The following is a 16965-nucleotide window of genomic DNA, read 5'->3' on the forward strand; positions in this document are numbered from 1 at the left end:
GTGAATGATGAATGTAAGACAGGAGAAAATGATGAAACACGCCTCTGTTTTCATCATATCATCACTGTTTTAATCAAATTGGCTTTTCATTAATCAAATGATAATATAACAGTTCATAATTAATCACTCCAGTTTTCATTTCACATCCATTTTTATCAGTTGTTACTTCCACCCCTCATAGAGACGGTCAGAGATGTATTGATATAACTCTTTGGTGGTTGCAGTATTGCATCAACTCTTTTTTGATATCGGCCAAAATGTGTCCATAACAATGCCGGTAGGTTATGTTGCCTCGGTGTACCCGGGTCCAGACCTCGAAGTAAAGCTATATGCTTCTTTATCCTGTCAAAATATTAAGCTGTAACCGACATACATCTGGTAAATCAACAAAAATCCAGCAGTGAGCCTTCTCAAACTCAGCAGACAGCCAGGAATAATATCCACAGGCTAACAAGCACTGAGAATATACTATGACTGCCACAGAGTATGTATACGAGAGCTGGTATCAGCAGCCGAGTCGAATCACGTCGAGCATACACGACGAGTTCGTAGTACTGAACAGTCTCAGCAGTGAGTGCATACAGCTACTATACGGTAAGCCCCGAGGGGAAAACACGTCAGTCAGTCACCTTGTCACACGGCACTCGAGGGAGTTTGTAATATTAGTTAAGGTTGTATATGCTTCCATTTATACAGCAGGCAGGAGAAGGCCAGAGACTTTGTCAGTGTCAGACTTAGAGTGCGAGCATATGGCTTTATCCTAGACGCAGTACGTACGTACCATTGCAGATCCGGTATGTATTGAACTTGCAAAAGTATCAGTGAAAAACAGTGTTCATTTTTGTGTAATCCATAGCACGGAGTATCAAAAACTGACCAAAAGTTAGAATTCAATGCTTGAACAGCTTCATACTCCTCTTTACTGATCAGACAGTTCCTGATTTAAATCAAAACTTTGCTCATTTTTAGTGAGGTATTGAAAAATGTATCATTACCAGCCACGACAGCGTGTGGCTGATATTGTTTTCACCTTGTGAGTCCTCATCATGGCAAAATATGGTCCTGGAGACACCTACTGTAGCAGGAATGACCACAGAAGCAGTTTTAAGTACCTTGTCAGGAGTTTATTTTTCTGTCTGTCAGATTTTGTGACCACGATAGCTTCACAACCGCAGGCGTGTCTGTAGCAGTGGTTAGCACTGTCGCCTCACATTAAGGAGGTCCCCGGTTCCATCCCCGGTCTGTTTGTTCTCCCCGTGTCCAGGGTCACAGGTATCCTCCCACCACCGAAACATGTATCCCCATCAGGAAGGTCAAACCTATTCCATATCAAATATGCTGACTGCGTATCTGCTGTGGCGACCCCTAACGGGAGCAGTCGAAAGACCAACAACAACAACAATAGCGTCACAACCGTGCGAGATGCAGTCACGAAATTTTACATGTGTGTAGGTGACATCAAAATGAAGGCTGAGCTCAAAGATGGTTGTGGTCCCGGGCCGATTTGGTGTCGCGGCTGGTGTGATGCCATCACATGATGGTCTCTAGTTTTGGTATTAATACCAAAACTCATGTATTGTATCGGAACTAAAGAAAAATTTCAAAGGTTAATCAGCCCTTCTCTTAAAAATCTCTACCTCCTTTATAACTGAATTAACTGTATGACAGTGTTGGTCGGTTGGTCCACACCTTTTTGTTTCTCTCAGAATGAATTATAATAACTTTGATCCCCTGGCTTGTCATGTAGTGCCATCATTGGGTCATAAATTTGATTTGTAGCTGTACTTTGCATTTTGTGCTATGTAGCCTGTGTTTGAGTCTTGTGATGATTGATGGGAATGATAGGAAATGGCTGAGGCGCTTGAGCTAGGCCTATATCATATTTCAGGTTAGAAATTTCAACTTTAAACAGGTCTCCACACTTGTAATTGAATTACCTTTGTAATAGCTTTTGTACTGATAGTAAAGGCATAATGCATTTTTGTAGACAGTATATATCAAAACATTAAACTATGCGTCCTTTTAATTAAAAAATCTAAATGACTGGAGTTATGCTTATGTCCTTGTCAGTTAAATGTCCCCTGGAGCACGGGAGTCTACCACTCAGAAGCAAATGAGACACTCTTCCTTGCAGATGAACAATCAGAGTTGCATTTAAAAGTTAATCAGTGGGGGTATGCTCAGTGTTGCATGACTCATTAAGGTGCGACTTCAGTCTGAGAGTGTTAATGTTTTACTCTAATAGTTCCACTTCACTGCAGTCTGTCTGCTCCCACTAACTGTTCATCTATTGCCCGCTGACCTCAAATCCTCTCTCACATACTGGGCCACAAACATGAGGTTATGGTATATTCATTTTGTAAAAAGTAGACAAGCTGTGCACTCTGCTGATTGAAATGTGATGATGATACTTTTCTTCAAGTTGACTGTCAGTACATGAGTGTGAGCCCATGTTAAAAGAAATAAATACAGTATACACGTTCTGAATGGGTCTAGCTTTATGTCCTATTGTTATGGTCAGAGTATTACAAGGCATTTAAAAATAGATAGATAGATAGATGTACATTATTGATCCTGAATTGGGAAATGATTGTGTTACAGCAGCAGGTTATCCAGGCAATGCACCGGAACAGTACATAAAATATACATGTCAACAATAGAGAGAATACAAAATATAAAGAATATTGGAATAAACTATAAATATGTACCCGAATACTACAACTAGCATACAAATTTTAAATTATAAACATAGAATAATCCACTATATACATTAGCAAGTGTGCAATAACATACTATATACATTAGCAAAGTGTGCAAGATACTATATTCATTAGCAAAGTGTGCAAGTTACAATGCTTTGTTCTTAAATACAAAATAATTGAGGTAGTAAATGTGCAAATGTAGATGTGCAAGAATCTTACAGGACTAAAACAGAATAGAGTCTGGTTGAGACAGAAACTATAAAGCTGAGAGTTCTCTGTTAGACAGAGGTGAGGTGTTGTAGAGAGTTATTGCTTTAGGCAAGAAAGATTTCCTGTATCGGTCCTTGTGACGGCGAGGCTGAATCAGTCTGTTAGAGAAAGAGCTCTGTTGTCTGTCCAGTAGGTGATGGAGAGGGTGGTCAGGGTTATGCATGATGGATAACAGTTTGTTCAGTGTCCTCCTCTCCACCACAACGTCAAAAGTGTCTGGTTTGTAGCCAAAAGAGAAAAAAGAATCAATTATAATCAGGGTTGGAAAATATCACCATCCATGAGCCAAATGCTGGTAAAATATGCAAGTGGCTGCTAGATTTGCTTCACTCACCAGCCAAAAAAACAATGGCAATCTATTGAGTGTCTGCTAGACTTTGGAATCCACCAGACACAGTGGCAGGTTTACAAAAAAGTTTATTTCCCAAACTGATTATAAGTATATGGGAGTTTCTCATGTCAACACCTGAAAGGATGTGAAATTAGACCTGAGCTGTTTCCTAACACGGTTCAGATGAAATGGTTCAGGTATACATATATCAGGCAGCGAGTATTTGAGAAACACAGCCGGGGAAGTGATTCTGTCTACTGCTGGCTGGAGGCTAATGCGGTTGTGTCAAGAAGGTAACCGTCAAATTGTGAAAAAGTGTGCTAACTGCTATCAGTCACACCGGAGGAGCGGATGGGCCACGGCTCCAATGTTTTGAATTTGGACTGCTGTTACCCATTTTAAACGCTAACTGTCAGTGCTACATATTGCTCCTTAAAGTCTGGAGTTCTTCAATCCACTTTAACGATGAAAAGGAAAAACTGTTGCTGTTGGCCGTAAAACCAAAACAATAAGCTGACAGACGCTAAAAGGAGAGCAGAGTTGGGTGATCATTCTCTGTGGGTTCACTATGAGCATTTCACATTACACGCAGTTGTTTGACCCGCTGTGAATATAAAACTATTTACAGTATTAGTGCAGCTTTAAACATAAATGGCTTTTGTTTTTAATGCCTACCTGTTATGAGCCCATTTATCTTACATTCGATGAAAACTGATGACTCTTGAGCTTTTAGTCATACGCAGTTAAGCCTATTAAATTAAGTGTTTAAGCCTTGTTAAGCCTTCAGAATGATTAGTTAGCCATGAAATGTGGTAATTTACTTGTGAGTCGGCAGCCTTCTTTATTTTGGGAACTCTTGTCCTGAGGCAAAGTGCCCTGGCCACACTGATCAGCTAAAGGGAGTAGCCATAGGCTTACAGTGAAGCTGCATTTCTGTCTGTCTGACTCACACACACAGTGTCACACACAGAGCTGTTATCATAATGCAGTAGTTAATCTCACAGCGGTCATCTCGTCATTAACACATTAATTGCCCTGCCACCAAGAGAGAATCCATCTCCGTCCGTCCCTGGGATAGCAGCGCTGGGCGTTCAGCTGAGAGCTTCTGCAGTTCAAATTGAAAACTGTGATAATAGCAGAAATCATTAGCTCTGCGTGTGTTCTCGGAGAAGCCATTGTGTTCGTTGGCTCTCTTTTTTTTTGCTCTCTCAGTCATTCACTTTCTTTCTCACACAGTGAACTTTCTGTATCTCTTCCCTGCTGCTCAGCTCATTGTGCAGCACGCATCGCTCTCTATTATAATACAGTTTGGCTTCTCAATGTTTCCCATTGGTGAATTCCTCTAATTACTGTCATCGATCATGTTCACACACGTACACACACGCAGTTACACAAACACACACGAGTGCACGCACGTGTACACAAAGTCTGCTCAGCCACACGGACAAAACTGTACAAATGTTTGCTGTATCAACGTTTTTTCAGTAGCAGAGATGAACACAATCTCTCAGGGTTATCTCTCTGTAACAGCAAGAGGGAGTTTGAATCTGGCTTGGGGCCCTTCTGTGTGGAGTTTGCATGTTCTCCCCGTGTTAGCGTGGGTTTTCTTCGGGTTCTCTGGCTTCCTCCCACAGTTCAAAGACATGCAGGTTATAGGTTAATTGTTGACTCTAAATTGCCTGTTGGTGTGGATGGTTGTCTGTGTCTATGTGTCAGCCCTGTGATAGTCTGGCGACCTGTGCAGGGTGTACTCCGCCTTGGCCAGCTGGGATCTGCTCCAGCAGCCCCACAACCCTGAATAGAATAAGCGGTTACAGATAATGGCTGGATGGTATTGGGGTTGGTTAATAAACTTGTGACAACACCGAAGTTACAGATTACACTGGACATTTTACAAGAAAAGATGAGGCTCAATATATGTAGAGCGATTACACTCAGCTAATTATTTTTTTCATTGATCCGCTTTAATTTGCGCACTATGAAACCGAACCAGACTAAATAGAAAGTGAACCAAAAATATAAATTTCACTATGATTCAGACTAGCCAACGGGACTATGAGAGACTATGGCTTGTGGGAGCGCCTGTAGTTAAAAGCAAGTATATCTCCGGCTCAGAGGGAAGTGAGAGAATATTTTTGGGGGGTGAATTGACCCTTTAAAAACTATGTTTAATGTCCTTTTGTTGTAAACTGTGACAGGCAGATTTTAATAGATAAACCCATAGATAAACCACAGAAGCTGTAATGTCATCATCTTAAAAAGAACCACAGCTCTCATCATATTGGGTTTTACTTTCATGTTGTTTTCTCCACACGACCGCTTGATCACTGCACTACATGACCAAAACAAACAGTATGTGGCCTCTCTATCATTACACTCGTTCTGTATGTATATTTTGGAACCTCCTGCAGGGATTTGCTCCCATTACAGTATTAGTGAGGTCCACCACTGATGAGGTCTGTCTCATAGAAGGTGTGTGTTGGTTGGGTTGAGGTCAGGACTCTGTGCAGGCCAAGGTCAAGTTCTTCCACACCAAAATCATTTCTTTATGGACCTGTCTTTGTGCACATGGGCATTGTCATGTGTTGAAACAGGAAAGAACCAAACACAAACTGTTGCCACTAAGTTGGGAGCAAACTATTACCTGAATGTCTTTGTATCATTTAACATTACATTTTATGACTAAAGACAAGGGGTATGTAGCTATGGGACGCCCTCATATGCCCACACATGTGTATTTTCACAAGAGAAATGGCAACATTAATTAGTCCTTACTTGTGATTTTTTATATTATTATAGTTTGCTTTCTGTCCAATACTAAAGATACTCATTCCCTGAACTTGTTATCGTGTCCAATAGCATCCCCAAATCTTAAAATGTTCCGTTATTTCACTGTGCTTTTTCCCTTTCCTTTAGTGAGTTATATAGTTTGTTGTGCATGTAAAATGGCAAAGTTACAAAGCCCAAAGTCGACACCAAAGGGAGTTACTCTCCCACACAGAAACACTGCTTCTGAACTGCCTGAAACAAAGTTGGAGCCTATAACAAAATCATAGAGTTTATATTTACTGGTACCGCAATGATTCTTCAATTTGTCAATTATCAGAAAGATTTATCAACAAATGCAGAATTTTGATGATCACTTAATTGGATTTTCTTCATTTTATATAATCTTAAATTAAAAGGTCGGACAAAACAAGCAATTTGAAGACATCATGTTGGGCTCTGTTAACCTGGCATGTGCATTTTACCAATTTTTTATGGTATATTAAGATGAGATGCTTGAGATGAGAGTATTCAACAGTTGCAGCCCTATAATCTCTAATATCAAACCATAAACTGAAATGAACTACCGTCATTGAGGACAGAGCTTGAAAGATTGAAAAGGAAATCATTAAGTGATAAACGTCTTCCTCTGAAAACCATGCATATGCTATCAGATGCTGTTGATTTTTATCTCGGTTTCCCGGGCTGCTGTTTTGCTGAAAGTGCTGTGTCACTTTCAGAACGCAGAGTGCTGACTCCATCTGTGATTTCACTCAGCTCCGCTTTAACCTCAATTGCTCCTCTGATATTCACTGTATTCTCTGTCTTACTGATTCATTTCCAAAGACCATTTTCCAAGTCAGTTTTCATTTTCCAAGTGCATCGGCCCATTTTCAGCATCGTGAATTACTTTGACATTATTAATTCTATCACCCGGCACACACTTAGTCGCAGTTTCAAATTAAAACTGCACAATGGTTTCTTTTCTGCGAGCGGACAGCCCTCAGTTTTCCCTGGTCAGCCTTTAAAACGCTTCAGTTACTGGTTAATAAAGCAGAAGGAATATTTGGCTCTTACCTGCAGCAGATTTTAAGGAAGGCTCAGCTTGGAAATTCTGCCAAAACCACATAGTGCCATTCGTCAACACAGTGACCTCAGAGCACAGTTCATTTGCAGTTGATATCGTCACCGTTTTGTACTTGTGATTTATCACTCGGGCAACCGAGTTCGCCTCCGCAGGAGCTCAAACAGAGCGTTTCAGACAGAAGCTTCAGCACGGCCGGTATGAGAAAAGTAAAGCTTTTTTGGAACATAACAGCATGTAAACATGTTCTAGTAGAAACCCAAACTACATATGCAACTGAAAATAAGCATAATAGGTCCCCTTTAACATTACAAAAAACGCAATGAAAGAATCTATCACAAAAAAGTATTGACAGTTAATTCAGTACAGTTGAGATGCAAAGCGCTAAAAAAAGCTGAAACTATCAGACCGCATTGAGGCTCATTGTATTTATTCTATCAATGTAAACATTAAAAACAGGTTTTCTTCTTCTTGGTAACCTCTACCGTCAGATGACTGTTTGTTAAACCTTAAACCTTTGTTAAACCTTCTGATGCCTGTTTGAGGAAGACTGGAGAATGTTCTCATTCAGTGTTATTGTAATAGTGTTTTTTTTGTGATATACAGTAACATAATAGTCCTCAGTGGTGCCACTCTGTGGTCAACTAGTAATTAGCAGGTCCCACAATCTCAGACAGTCAGACTTAAATAGATAGAGATAGATTTCAAACATGTTACAAATAATAAGAAAACTAAACCAATAAAATGAACAGTAAACATATAAAGTAAATTCTAAATAAATTATACATATAAAATATATACTGTATATATATATATATATATATATATATATACAGTACAGTACAATATATATATATATATATATTCAGACAAAAAAAGTCTGAAAAAAAATATCTGAAAAATGTCTTAAAAAAAATATCTTAAAAAAAAGTCTGAAAAAAAGTCTGAAAAAAAGTCTCAAAAAAAAGTCTGAAAAAAAATATCTGAAAAATGTCTTTAAAAAAATATCTGAAAAATGTCTTTAAAAAAATATCTGAAAAATGTCCGAAAAAAAAAAGTCTGAAAAAAAAGTCTGAAAAAAAATATCTGAAAAAAAAGTCTGAAAAAAAGTCTGAAAAATAGTCTGAAAAAAAATATCTGAAAAAAAGTCTGAAAAAAAATAAGATCTAAAAAAATGTCCGGAAAATCATATCTGAAAAATAGTCTGAAAAAAAATATCTGAAAAAAAGTCTGAAAAAAAAGTCTGAAAAAAAGTCTGAAAAAAAAGTCTGAAAAAAAATATCTGAAAAATGCCTTAAAAAAAATATCTGAAAAATGTCTGAAAAAAAGTCTGAAAAAAAATATCTGAAAAATGTCTTAAAAAAAATATCTGAAAAATGTCTGAAAAAAAGTCTGAAAAAAAATATCTGAAAAATGTCGGACAAAAAAATATCTGAAAAATGTCCGAAAAAAAAAAGTCTGAAAAAAAATGAGATCTAAAAAAATGTCCGGAAAATCAGATCTGAAAAATGTCGGACAAAAAAAGTCTGAAAAAAAATATCTGAAAAATGTCTTAAAAATATATCTGAAAAATGTCTGAAAAAAAATATCTGAAAAATGTCGGACAAAAAAAGTCTGAAAAAAGATATCTGAAAAAAAAGTCTGAAAAAAAGTCTGAAAAATAATATCTGAAAAAAAAGTCTGAAAAATAGTCTGAAAAAAAATATCTGAAAAAAAGTCTGAAAAAAAATAAGATCTAAAAAAATGTCCGGAAAATCATATCTGAAAAATAGTCTGAAAAAAAATATCTGAAAAAAAGTCTGAAAAAAAAGTCTGAAAAAAAGTCTGAAAAAAAAGTCTGAAAAAAAATATCTGAAAAATGCCTTAAAAAAAATATCTGAAAAATGTCTGAAAAAAAGTCTGAAAAAAAATATCTGAAAAATGTCTTAAAAAAAATATCTGAAAAATGTCTGAAAAAAAGTCTGAAAAAAAATATCTGAAAAATGTCGGACAAAAAAATATCTGAAAAATGTCCGAAAAAAAAAAGTCTGAAAAAAAATGAGATCTAAAAAAATGTCCGGAAAATCAGATCTGAAAAATGTCGGACAAAAAAAGTCTGAAAAAAAATATCTGAAAAATGTCTAAAAAAAAATATCTGAAAAAAAATATCTGAAAAATGTCGGACAAAAAAAGTCTGAAAAAAGATATCTGAAAAAAAAGTCTGAAAAAAAGTCTGAAAAATAATATCTGAAAAATGTCTTAAAAAAAATATCTGAAAAAAAGTCTGAAAAAAGATATCTGAAAAAAAAGTCTGAAAAAAAATATCTGAAAAATGTCTGAAAAAAAGTCTGAAAAAAAAGTCTGAAAAAAAGTAAGATCTAAAAAAATGTCGGGAAAATCATATCTGAAAAATGTCTGAAAAAAAATATCTGAAAAATGTCGGACAAAAAAAGTCTGAAAAAAAATATCTGAAAAAAAAAAAAAAATTTGCGGGCTGCACTAACATTAAACTTTCATATCAAGGTGGGGGCCACAAAATATCGTCTTGCGGGCCGCAATTGGCCCCCGAGTTTGAGACCCCTGATTTAGAGCGAGCACAAGCGCGAGCCCGACGCTGACTTTCGTTGACTTAACGGCCACAGGTGTTGCTGTTAACAAGCAATTCTGAAAGTTACAAATAGTCCCTTTAATATTTTGGTCTCCCTCTTTCCTCTCAAAAAATAGAGGAGGAGCAACCTCCTCTTCCTCTACGGACCAGCCTCCACTGTTTAAAACATCAGAAAACAAACCAACAGGCTGCACAGCCAAAGGCAGGCTATACTATAATATCTAATTTAAGTCCCTGTTTTAGTGCCACAAGCATGGAGAGCAGGAGCGCATGTTGTTGGTAAGCAACGCGACGAGGCGCTGCGTCACTTCCTGTTAGGGGACGGTCAGAGAGTCGAGAGAGAGCAGCCAGTCTGCGCTTCTGTCGCTGTAGTAACGGAGAGACACCGAGCAGCAGCAGGTCACCTCAGCACCGCAGCAGGACGGACAAAACAAGACAGAAATAACCAACAAACACTGCTGGGAAGGTATTTTTTCTGAACTTGACGTCGTTTGGAACTATTTTGGAGCAGGAGCAGAAAAACAACTTTTGTAATTTTATTTTTTTTCGTGGAGGAAAATAGCTTTTCGTGTGGACCAAGTCGTTTTTTAAGTTCTGGTGTATTCCGCCTGTGCTTGCTTACTTGTGGAGCTGCTTGTTGGCTGTTTGGTGAGGCGGACACCAGAGAAGGAGCCACCTGACCTCGTGGAAAAATAAGACCGCAGCTAATGACACGCAGGACGCTGAAAGTCCTTAACGCGTCTCATCGCTAAGCTCTCCAAAACGTAGCGGCACCAGTTCGCCGCGCGGCTTGTTTACGCGTCCGCGTCGTGAAGTGACGCACCGCTTCTGCAACGTGAAGTTTTGCAGAATCCAATTACTGATATCTAAATTATGGTAAGTGCTAATTAATTTGTGTCAGCTGGTGAATTTGCATTAGTTGGGACTTAATTTGTTGCACCCCTTTTCATTGCCTCCATCCAGTGCGTAATAAGCAGGTCATCATAACCAGACCAGCATGGATGTAACCGGAGTGCACGTCCTGAAGCGGTCGTGATGCAAAGCGCCGGTCTAATCCCGGGGCTCCAGCCCGCAATGCCTGCTCTCCAGTGGCGGCTGGTGGAAATCTTTCTTGGTGGGGCTGTGGTGCCACATCCAATCAATTTCAGCAAACATCCCGGTATGATTTAATGCAAAAAAAAGTGAAGGTATCAAAAACACATTGCAATTAAATAACTAACAATTATTTTATTCCAACAGGAAGAGTAAAGAATGCTTTGGAAAAACACAACAGTATAAAATGTACTCAGTGGTGGAATGTAACTAAGTACTTTAAGCTAAATAAAATTTTGAGGTACTTTACTTGAGTATTTCCATGTTCTGCTACTTTCTACTCAACTACACCTCAGAGGGAAATACTTTTTACTCCACTACATTTATCTGACAACTTTAGTTACTTTACAGATTCAGATTATTAAAGGTCCCATATTATGCTAATTTTCAGGATCATACTTGTATTCTGTGTTTCTACTAGAACATGTTAACATGCTGTAATTAAAAAAAAACACTCTATTTTCTTCATACTGTCAGCCTGAATATACCTGTATTTACCCTCTGTCTGAAACGCTCCGTTTTAGTGCATTTCGACGGAATTGCGACAAAATAGCAACAGAATTGCGTTGCTAGGCAACAGCTTGGGTCCATGTGTACTTCCTGTCAGCTGATGTCATTCACATACACTGCAACAGGATATAAACTGGGACACATTTAGAATGTTTACATTTAAATCTGTGTAAAGGATCTAAATATTGTACATTTGTGACATCACAAATGGACAGAAAACCTGACAGCTTGTTTCAAATGCAGAGTTTCTGAATACGGGCTGTGTGTATTTCCCTGTGGATTGAGCGTTTCGGTACTTTCACAGTATTTATATAGCACTTAAACCTGTTTTATAATTAAAAAACATGAAAATCTCACTTTTTTATAATATGGGACCTTTAATACAAAATATAATGTCATTACAATCAAATTACACATATTACTGGGTGCATTCCATATTTAAAACACACAAATATTGACAATTTGTATTCTTATTCTTATTCTTATTATTAGTAGTAGTAATGTTTTTTTGTGTGTGACTCAGGTAGGGCGGCGACCTAGAGCCCTCTATTGGCTGGCCGCCACTGCTGCTCTCTAACCCGCGGTCCCGGTCAGTCCCACCGGCCCAGCATGAGCAGCACCGACCTGGAGCGCATGTCGCTCAGCTCCTCGGCCAACTCAGTGGCCTCCAGCGCTCGGACGTTGTCGGCCAACGTGAGGAAGCTGCACAACGCGCTCAACCTGCTGCTCAACGACTACGAGAGGGAGCAGTTCATCCACTGCCTCAACGTGTACCACTCCAAACGCAACGTGTACGACCTGGTGCAGACGCTCAACGTCATCCTCAACGCGCCCAGCAAGAGGCAACTTCTGCCCATGCTGCGGCTGGTGATCCCCCGCTCTGATCAGCTGCTTTTCGAGCAGTACACCTCGGAGGGCCTCTACTTAAAATCGGATTTAGTAGCAACAAGTAATGGCAACGCAGAACCTCCATCGGGTGACTTCCCAAGCGCCAGCCCGACTCCTCCGGGCCACTTCTCGCCACCCGAGTTCCAGGTGGCGCTGCGCGGCTCTCCGGACAGCTTCAGCACCAGCAGCGACGGGACAGCTCCTCTGGTGCCGCTGCTCGGGAGAAACTTTGTCCACGAGCCGCCCGGTGAGATCCGGCAGGTCACCATGAAGAGACACAAGAGCAACGAGGGCCTGGGTTTCAGCATCCGAGGCGGATCGGAGCACGGGGTCGGCATCTACGTGTCCCTGGTGGAGCCCGGCAGCCTGGCGGAGAAAGAGGGGCTCCGGATCGGCGACCAGATCATGAAAGTCAACGACAAAGTCTTCGACAAAGTCACTCATGCTGAAGCAGTGAAGGTAAGTCGTTTTTTTCCCCCACTATACACCAAAACCTGCACAGCTTTTACTGAATGCACATTCACCCTTTCAGTAAATTGTGGGCGGCTGTGGCTCAGAGGGTAGAGCAGGTTGTCCACCAATCGGAAGGTTGGTGGTTTGATCCTCCGGGTCACATATCTATGTGTCCTTGAGCAAGACACTTAACCCCAAATTGCTCCCGATAGGTATAGCCATCGGTGTGTGAATGAGTATTTAGATTAGATCCTGATGGGCAAAGTTGGCACCTTAGTAGCCTCTGCCATCAGTGTATGAATGTGTGTGTGAATGGGTGAATGCTGACATGTAGTGTAAAGCACTTTGAGTGGTCGGAAGACTAGAAAAGCGCTATATAAATGCAAGTCCACTTACCATTTACCAATACAATTTACATTTACATACTGTAAATTAGTAGCCTGCAGCAATTTCAGCAAGCTGGCACGAATGTCACCGTCATGGGAACTATTTGCACTGGCCTTGTCCTCTAAAAACCAAGGCTACATCTCCTGTGTATAAGCTCCTGTTTCATATTAATCATGTGTTTGGACTAAGCTCAGCGTCTAAAATTGACCTCTTGGACCTAACAAGCCTCGATTTGTTGAGGGGAATTGATTTCTGCAAGCAGCTTCGGCTGTTTGTTGTATCAGCAAGCAACGTACTGCAACGTAGTGTGTAAACTGTAGTACCTCTAGGAAGCATGCATGTAACTAGACACCCTCAAAGCAGCTGGTAACCATAGAGGAGTGTGTGTGTGTGTGAAGCTGGATGTTGGCCCCAGTGCTGCTCTGAAGCTATAAACCGAGAATAAAGGCTGGGGCTATATTTAAGCCCTGTGCACTATTGTTAATGCCACTGAGGGTAAAGCACATCTATTAGCAAATTAGGTGATAAAAGAGCATGTCTGATTTGTGTACAGTGAAGATTGATTTAGGAGAAGAACTTGTGAGGTCCTTGGTTTTATGAGCCCTGTGAGCTGTCCATGGTGCTGAAAATTCATCTCAGTGTTTTCCTTCTCTTTCGCCTCTTTTCTTCTCTCTATACTTAAGCCATACTTTTCTGATCGATTTTGTGATTGCACTTGTCACGCCTATTTGCCCATGCTATATATACTCCCGTCACAGGGATTTATAGGTATTTAACAAGGTTCAAGTCAATTTTAAAGCAACTGGAAAATCACACTCATGGTCAATGATTTTGATCCTTATTATTTGACTTCATTTTAGATATTTTATACCTGTGAAAGTATCCTAACTGGGTATTACATATACTCTCTTGTAGGGGTGTAACGATACATTGATCTGGAATCTTGATATATCGATTCAATGATCAGTGATCCAATATCATCGATGTAAAGTAAAAATATCGATTAAGATACGCCTTTATTTTGAGATTCCCACTTAATGTTTATTCTTTTTCAAATCATATTTTATTTTCTTTCTTCGAGTTAATATAAATGTAACTGATGGTGTTAAATGGGTATATGATATTGTCTCATATCAATCGCAGGCCCCTCAATTGAATTGAATCAAAATCATATCGTGGCTGACTTGGTGATATCAGCAAATATCATATTGTTGTCCAGAGAATCAATATAATATCGTATATCATGATAAAACTTGTGATTTACACCCCTGCTCTCTTGTAGCATATATTAACCTTTTTATGTCAGTATTTAATCTATTCTTGTAGCAATGTTCTCATGCTGCCTCTCTTGAAAAACAGATCTTAATCTCAATAAGACGTTTAACTAGGAAACTAAAGGAAAAAAAGAAAAGAGATTTCCACCTACTCAGACGGCCCTGACTTGCAGTCACTTTGAGAAAGGAGTGATTTCTCAGTAAAAAATAGAGAGGCAGCAACACTGCCTGTACAAAGCCACAAAAATGTGCCAGATATCTGTAAACTGCTTTTTAGAATAGTGATTGTATGTCTGTGGTTTGAAAGGTCAGCGTTTTGTTCCCTCTGACAACCAGGGATTATACTGTAGATCAAATTGAGTCCTTTCTAACCTTCACCGATCTTGAAAAAGCTGTCCATGCTCGCGTCTCCTCTCGTGTGGACTTTTTGTAATTCACTTTATGCGGGGCTCAGCCACCAGGCAAGCTCTTACCTTCAGTAAATCCAAAATACTGCACCTATAGGCTTTTAACTAATGCCAAGAGATGAGAACATAGTACCCTGATTTAGCCTTCATTCACTGGTTGTACTTTAGAATATTAGGCTTCACAGGGTCAATGTCCTTGATACATTTATAGATAAACAAGTTTATCTCCTATACTACGGCACAGATCCTGTGGTTGACTTTGCCTTTATGGTTCAGACCCCATCTTTTAGATTAATGCATTTTCATAATGTTGTTATATTTTGTGGTGTAAAACAAAACTTTAAGTGCTTTATCTGCCCTGCCAAAGTGTCTCTGAGGAAGATGCATAACCTCAATGTGTCAATACATAGTTTTCCATTGATGTGCCAATGATGGTGCTTGTTGAAGCGATTAAGTTATTGGCCTAATTTTGTATTAGCAGTTTCTCTAAATCTGCACCGACTAAAGACTGCAGCAGAGCGTCTCTGCACCTCATATCGAACGTGATCTCAAACTGCGTTGTAGAGAATACTAATGGCAGAATTAACCATCCATGTTTTTCCAATCAATGCTCTCCACATTCGAAGTTGCCTCATCTGTGGAGTGAGGGCTATCGATTGCTGCCTCTGTGCAGTAAGTGAAGAGTTTCACTGTCTTGGTTTCTTTCAGAGGGACAACGTCATTTCTAGTGTGAGTTGTGTCGATTGTGAGACTAAGAGGGAGTGAAACCAAAGGTCGGTGAAAAATGTGCGTCACACACATCTCTGTAATAGTGTTCCTTCATTTTTTTATTCACACTTGTGGCATTAGTCGTGTTTGCATTCAATTGTGAAGCGAATTTTAAGCAGACTTTTGAAATGTCTCAAAAAAAGACATGTGAATTATGCGTGTTTACATCAACATGGTTTGGAGCAAATAAACTTGGTGAGAAGTTGGCACAGGGGTTGCGAACCGGAAACAAAACAAGTTGGCTTGGCAATTTAATCATCTACGAGGAAAAAATAGGGAGAGGTCTAAAGGAATTAGTTTCAATTGGGCAAGTTTTAATTATTCTTTCATGTCAGCTAGTATCGGCCACATTTCATGTAATCCAGAGACGAGGACAAACATTCACACGTTATGGGAATATCTGGGAAGACGCCGGCAGCAGAAACAGCTGATCAGTTATGTGATCTAAATGTTCGCTATGTCAGAATTTATTCGTTTCCATAACCCATTCAGCGCATCAACTCCTTTTAGACAAAGTCAAAAACCACCTCAAGCGAGCGTAAAACTTTTTTTTCTAATTAAGGAAGTTTTATCGTATTTTGCCGTTTCCATAAATGTTTCTAATGTGATACTTCACAATGTGAATACAAATTTGCGACTGGAAACATCTCTACTGTCAGTTAATCTTTATTTCATGCTCTGCTACTCCTTCTACTATTAAGCCCTCCATAATGACTATGGTATGTGTAACTAGTTATACTGCTACCACTGCTGCTTGGCCTGTACTGCTGTTATTAGTCTGACAGACAGGGCAGGCACCCAGCCAACAGGAGAGAAGCCCTCTCCGAGATAAAATCTCCCTGGAGGTCATTAATGCTTGACTTTAGTTATTTGAATGCCTCCGCGGTTTAGTCTAAATGTTATTACAGGCTTTTAGAACCATAATCATTTTAACCGTTTAAACTCTGCCAGAGTGAGTTTATCACTGCAAACTCATGATGTGCAGCCAAACATTGTACAAACCTACCTGTTTTATATTCTGGTGGAGACTATAATAAAGCAGGATATGTGATGCGGTCTATAGTGTGAAAAGTTTTGCCAAATTTAAGGAAGAGGTTTACTGCTAATCAATTTCCTTCATGTTATACAACCCTTTTTTCACCTCAGGGATTTGTAGACAGACTATTGAGCCGTTGATTGATTCGAAAAGCACTTACTCCTTGTTTGAACTACCTAAAAACTGAATTTAATCAATCATTGAATCAGTCCTCGGGCAAAAAAACACAACACTGGGAATAATTCTGCAATGGTTAAATGTTTGAATATGTTCATTTTGAATGCATTATAATATTAAAATATTTAATCAAGATTAATCGCATGGTTGTCCAAATAATTATCCAAATTATCACACGTTTTATCTGTTCAAAATGTACCTTAAAGGGAGATTACTCTTATTAACGTGGGAGT

The 16965-nt window shown here is 39.2% G+C and overlaps 1 protein-coding gene across 3 annotated transcripts in view; it reads left to right on the forward strand.

Annotated features, from left to right (window-relative positions):
- Positions 1-9998: 9998 nt before the first annotated feature.
- Positions 9999-16965, forward strand: part of whrna (whirlin a) — a 153504-nt gene continuing 146537 nt past the window's right edge. For 2 of the 3 annotated variants that reach the window (XM_074616755.1, XM_074616757.1), the window contains exons 1-3: positions 9999-10616; positions 10704-10899; positions 11866-12689. In XM_074616755.1, the coding sequence (XP_074472856.1) occupies positions 11952-12689 (738 nt within the window). In that variant the 5' untranslated portion in view covers positions 9999-10616; positions 10704-10899; positions 11866-11951. The remainder of the gene's footprint in view (positions 10617-10703; positions 10900-11865; positions 12690-16965) is intronic. The other variant, XM_074616756.1, reaches the window with a different exon arrangement.

Source organism: Sebastes fasciatus, chromosome 19 (genome assembly GCF_043250625.1).
Source record: "Sebastes fasciatus isolate fSebFas1 chromosome 19, fSebFas1.pri, whole genome shotgun sequence".
NCBI classification, from domain to species: Eukaryota; Metazoa; Chordata; class Actinopteri; order Perciformes; family Sebastidae; genus Sebastes; species Sebastes fasciatus.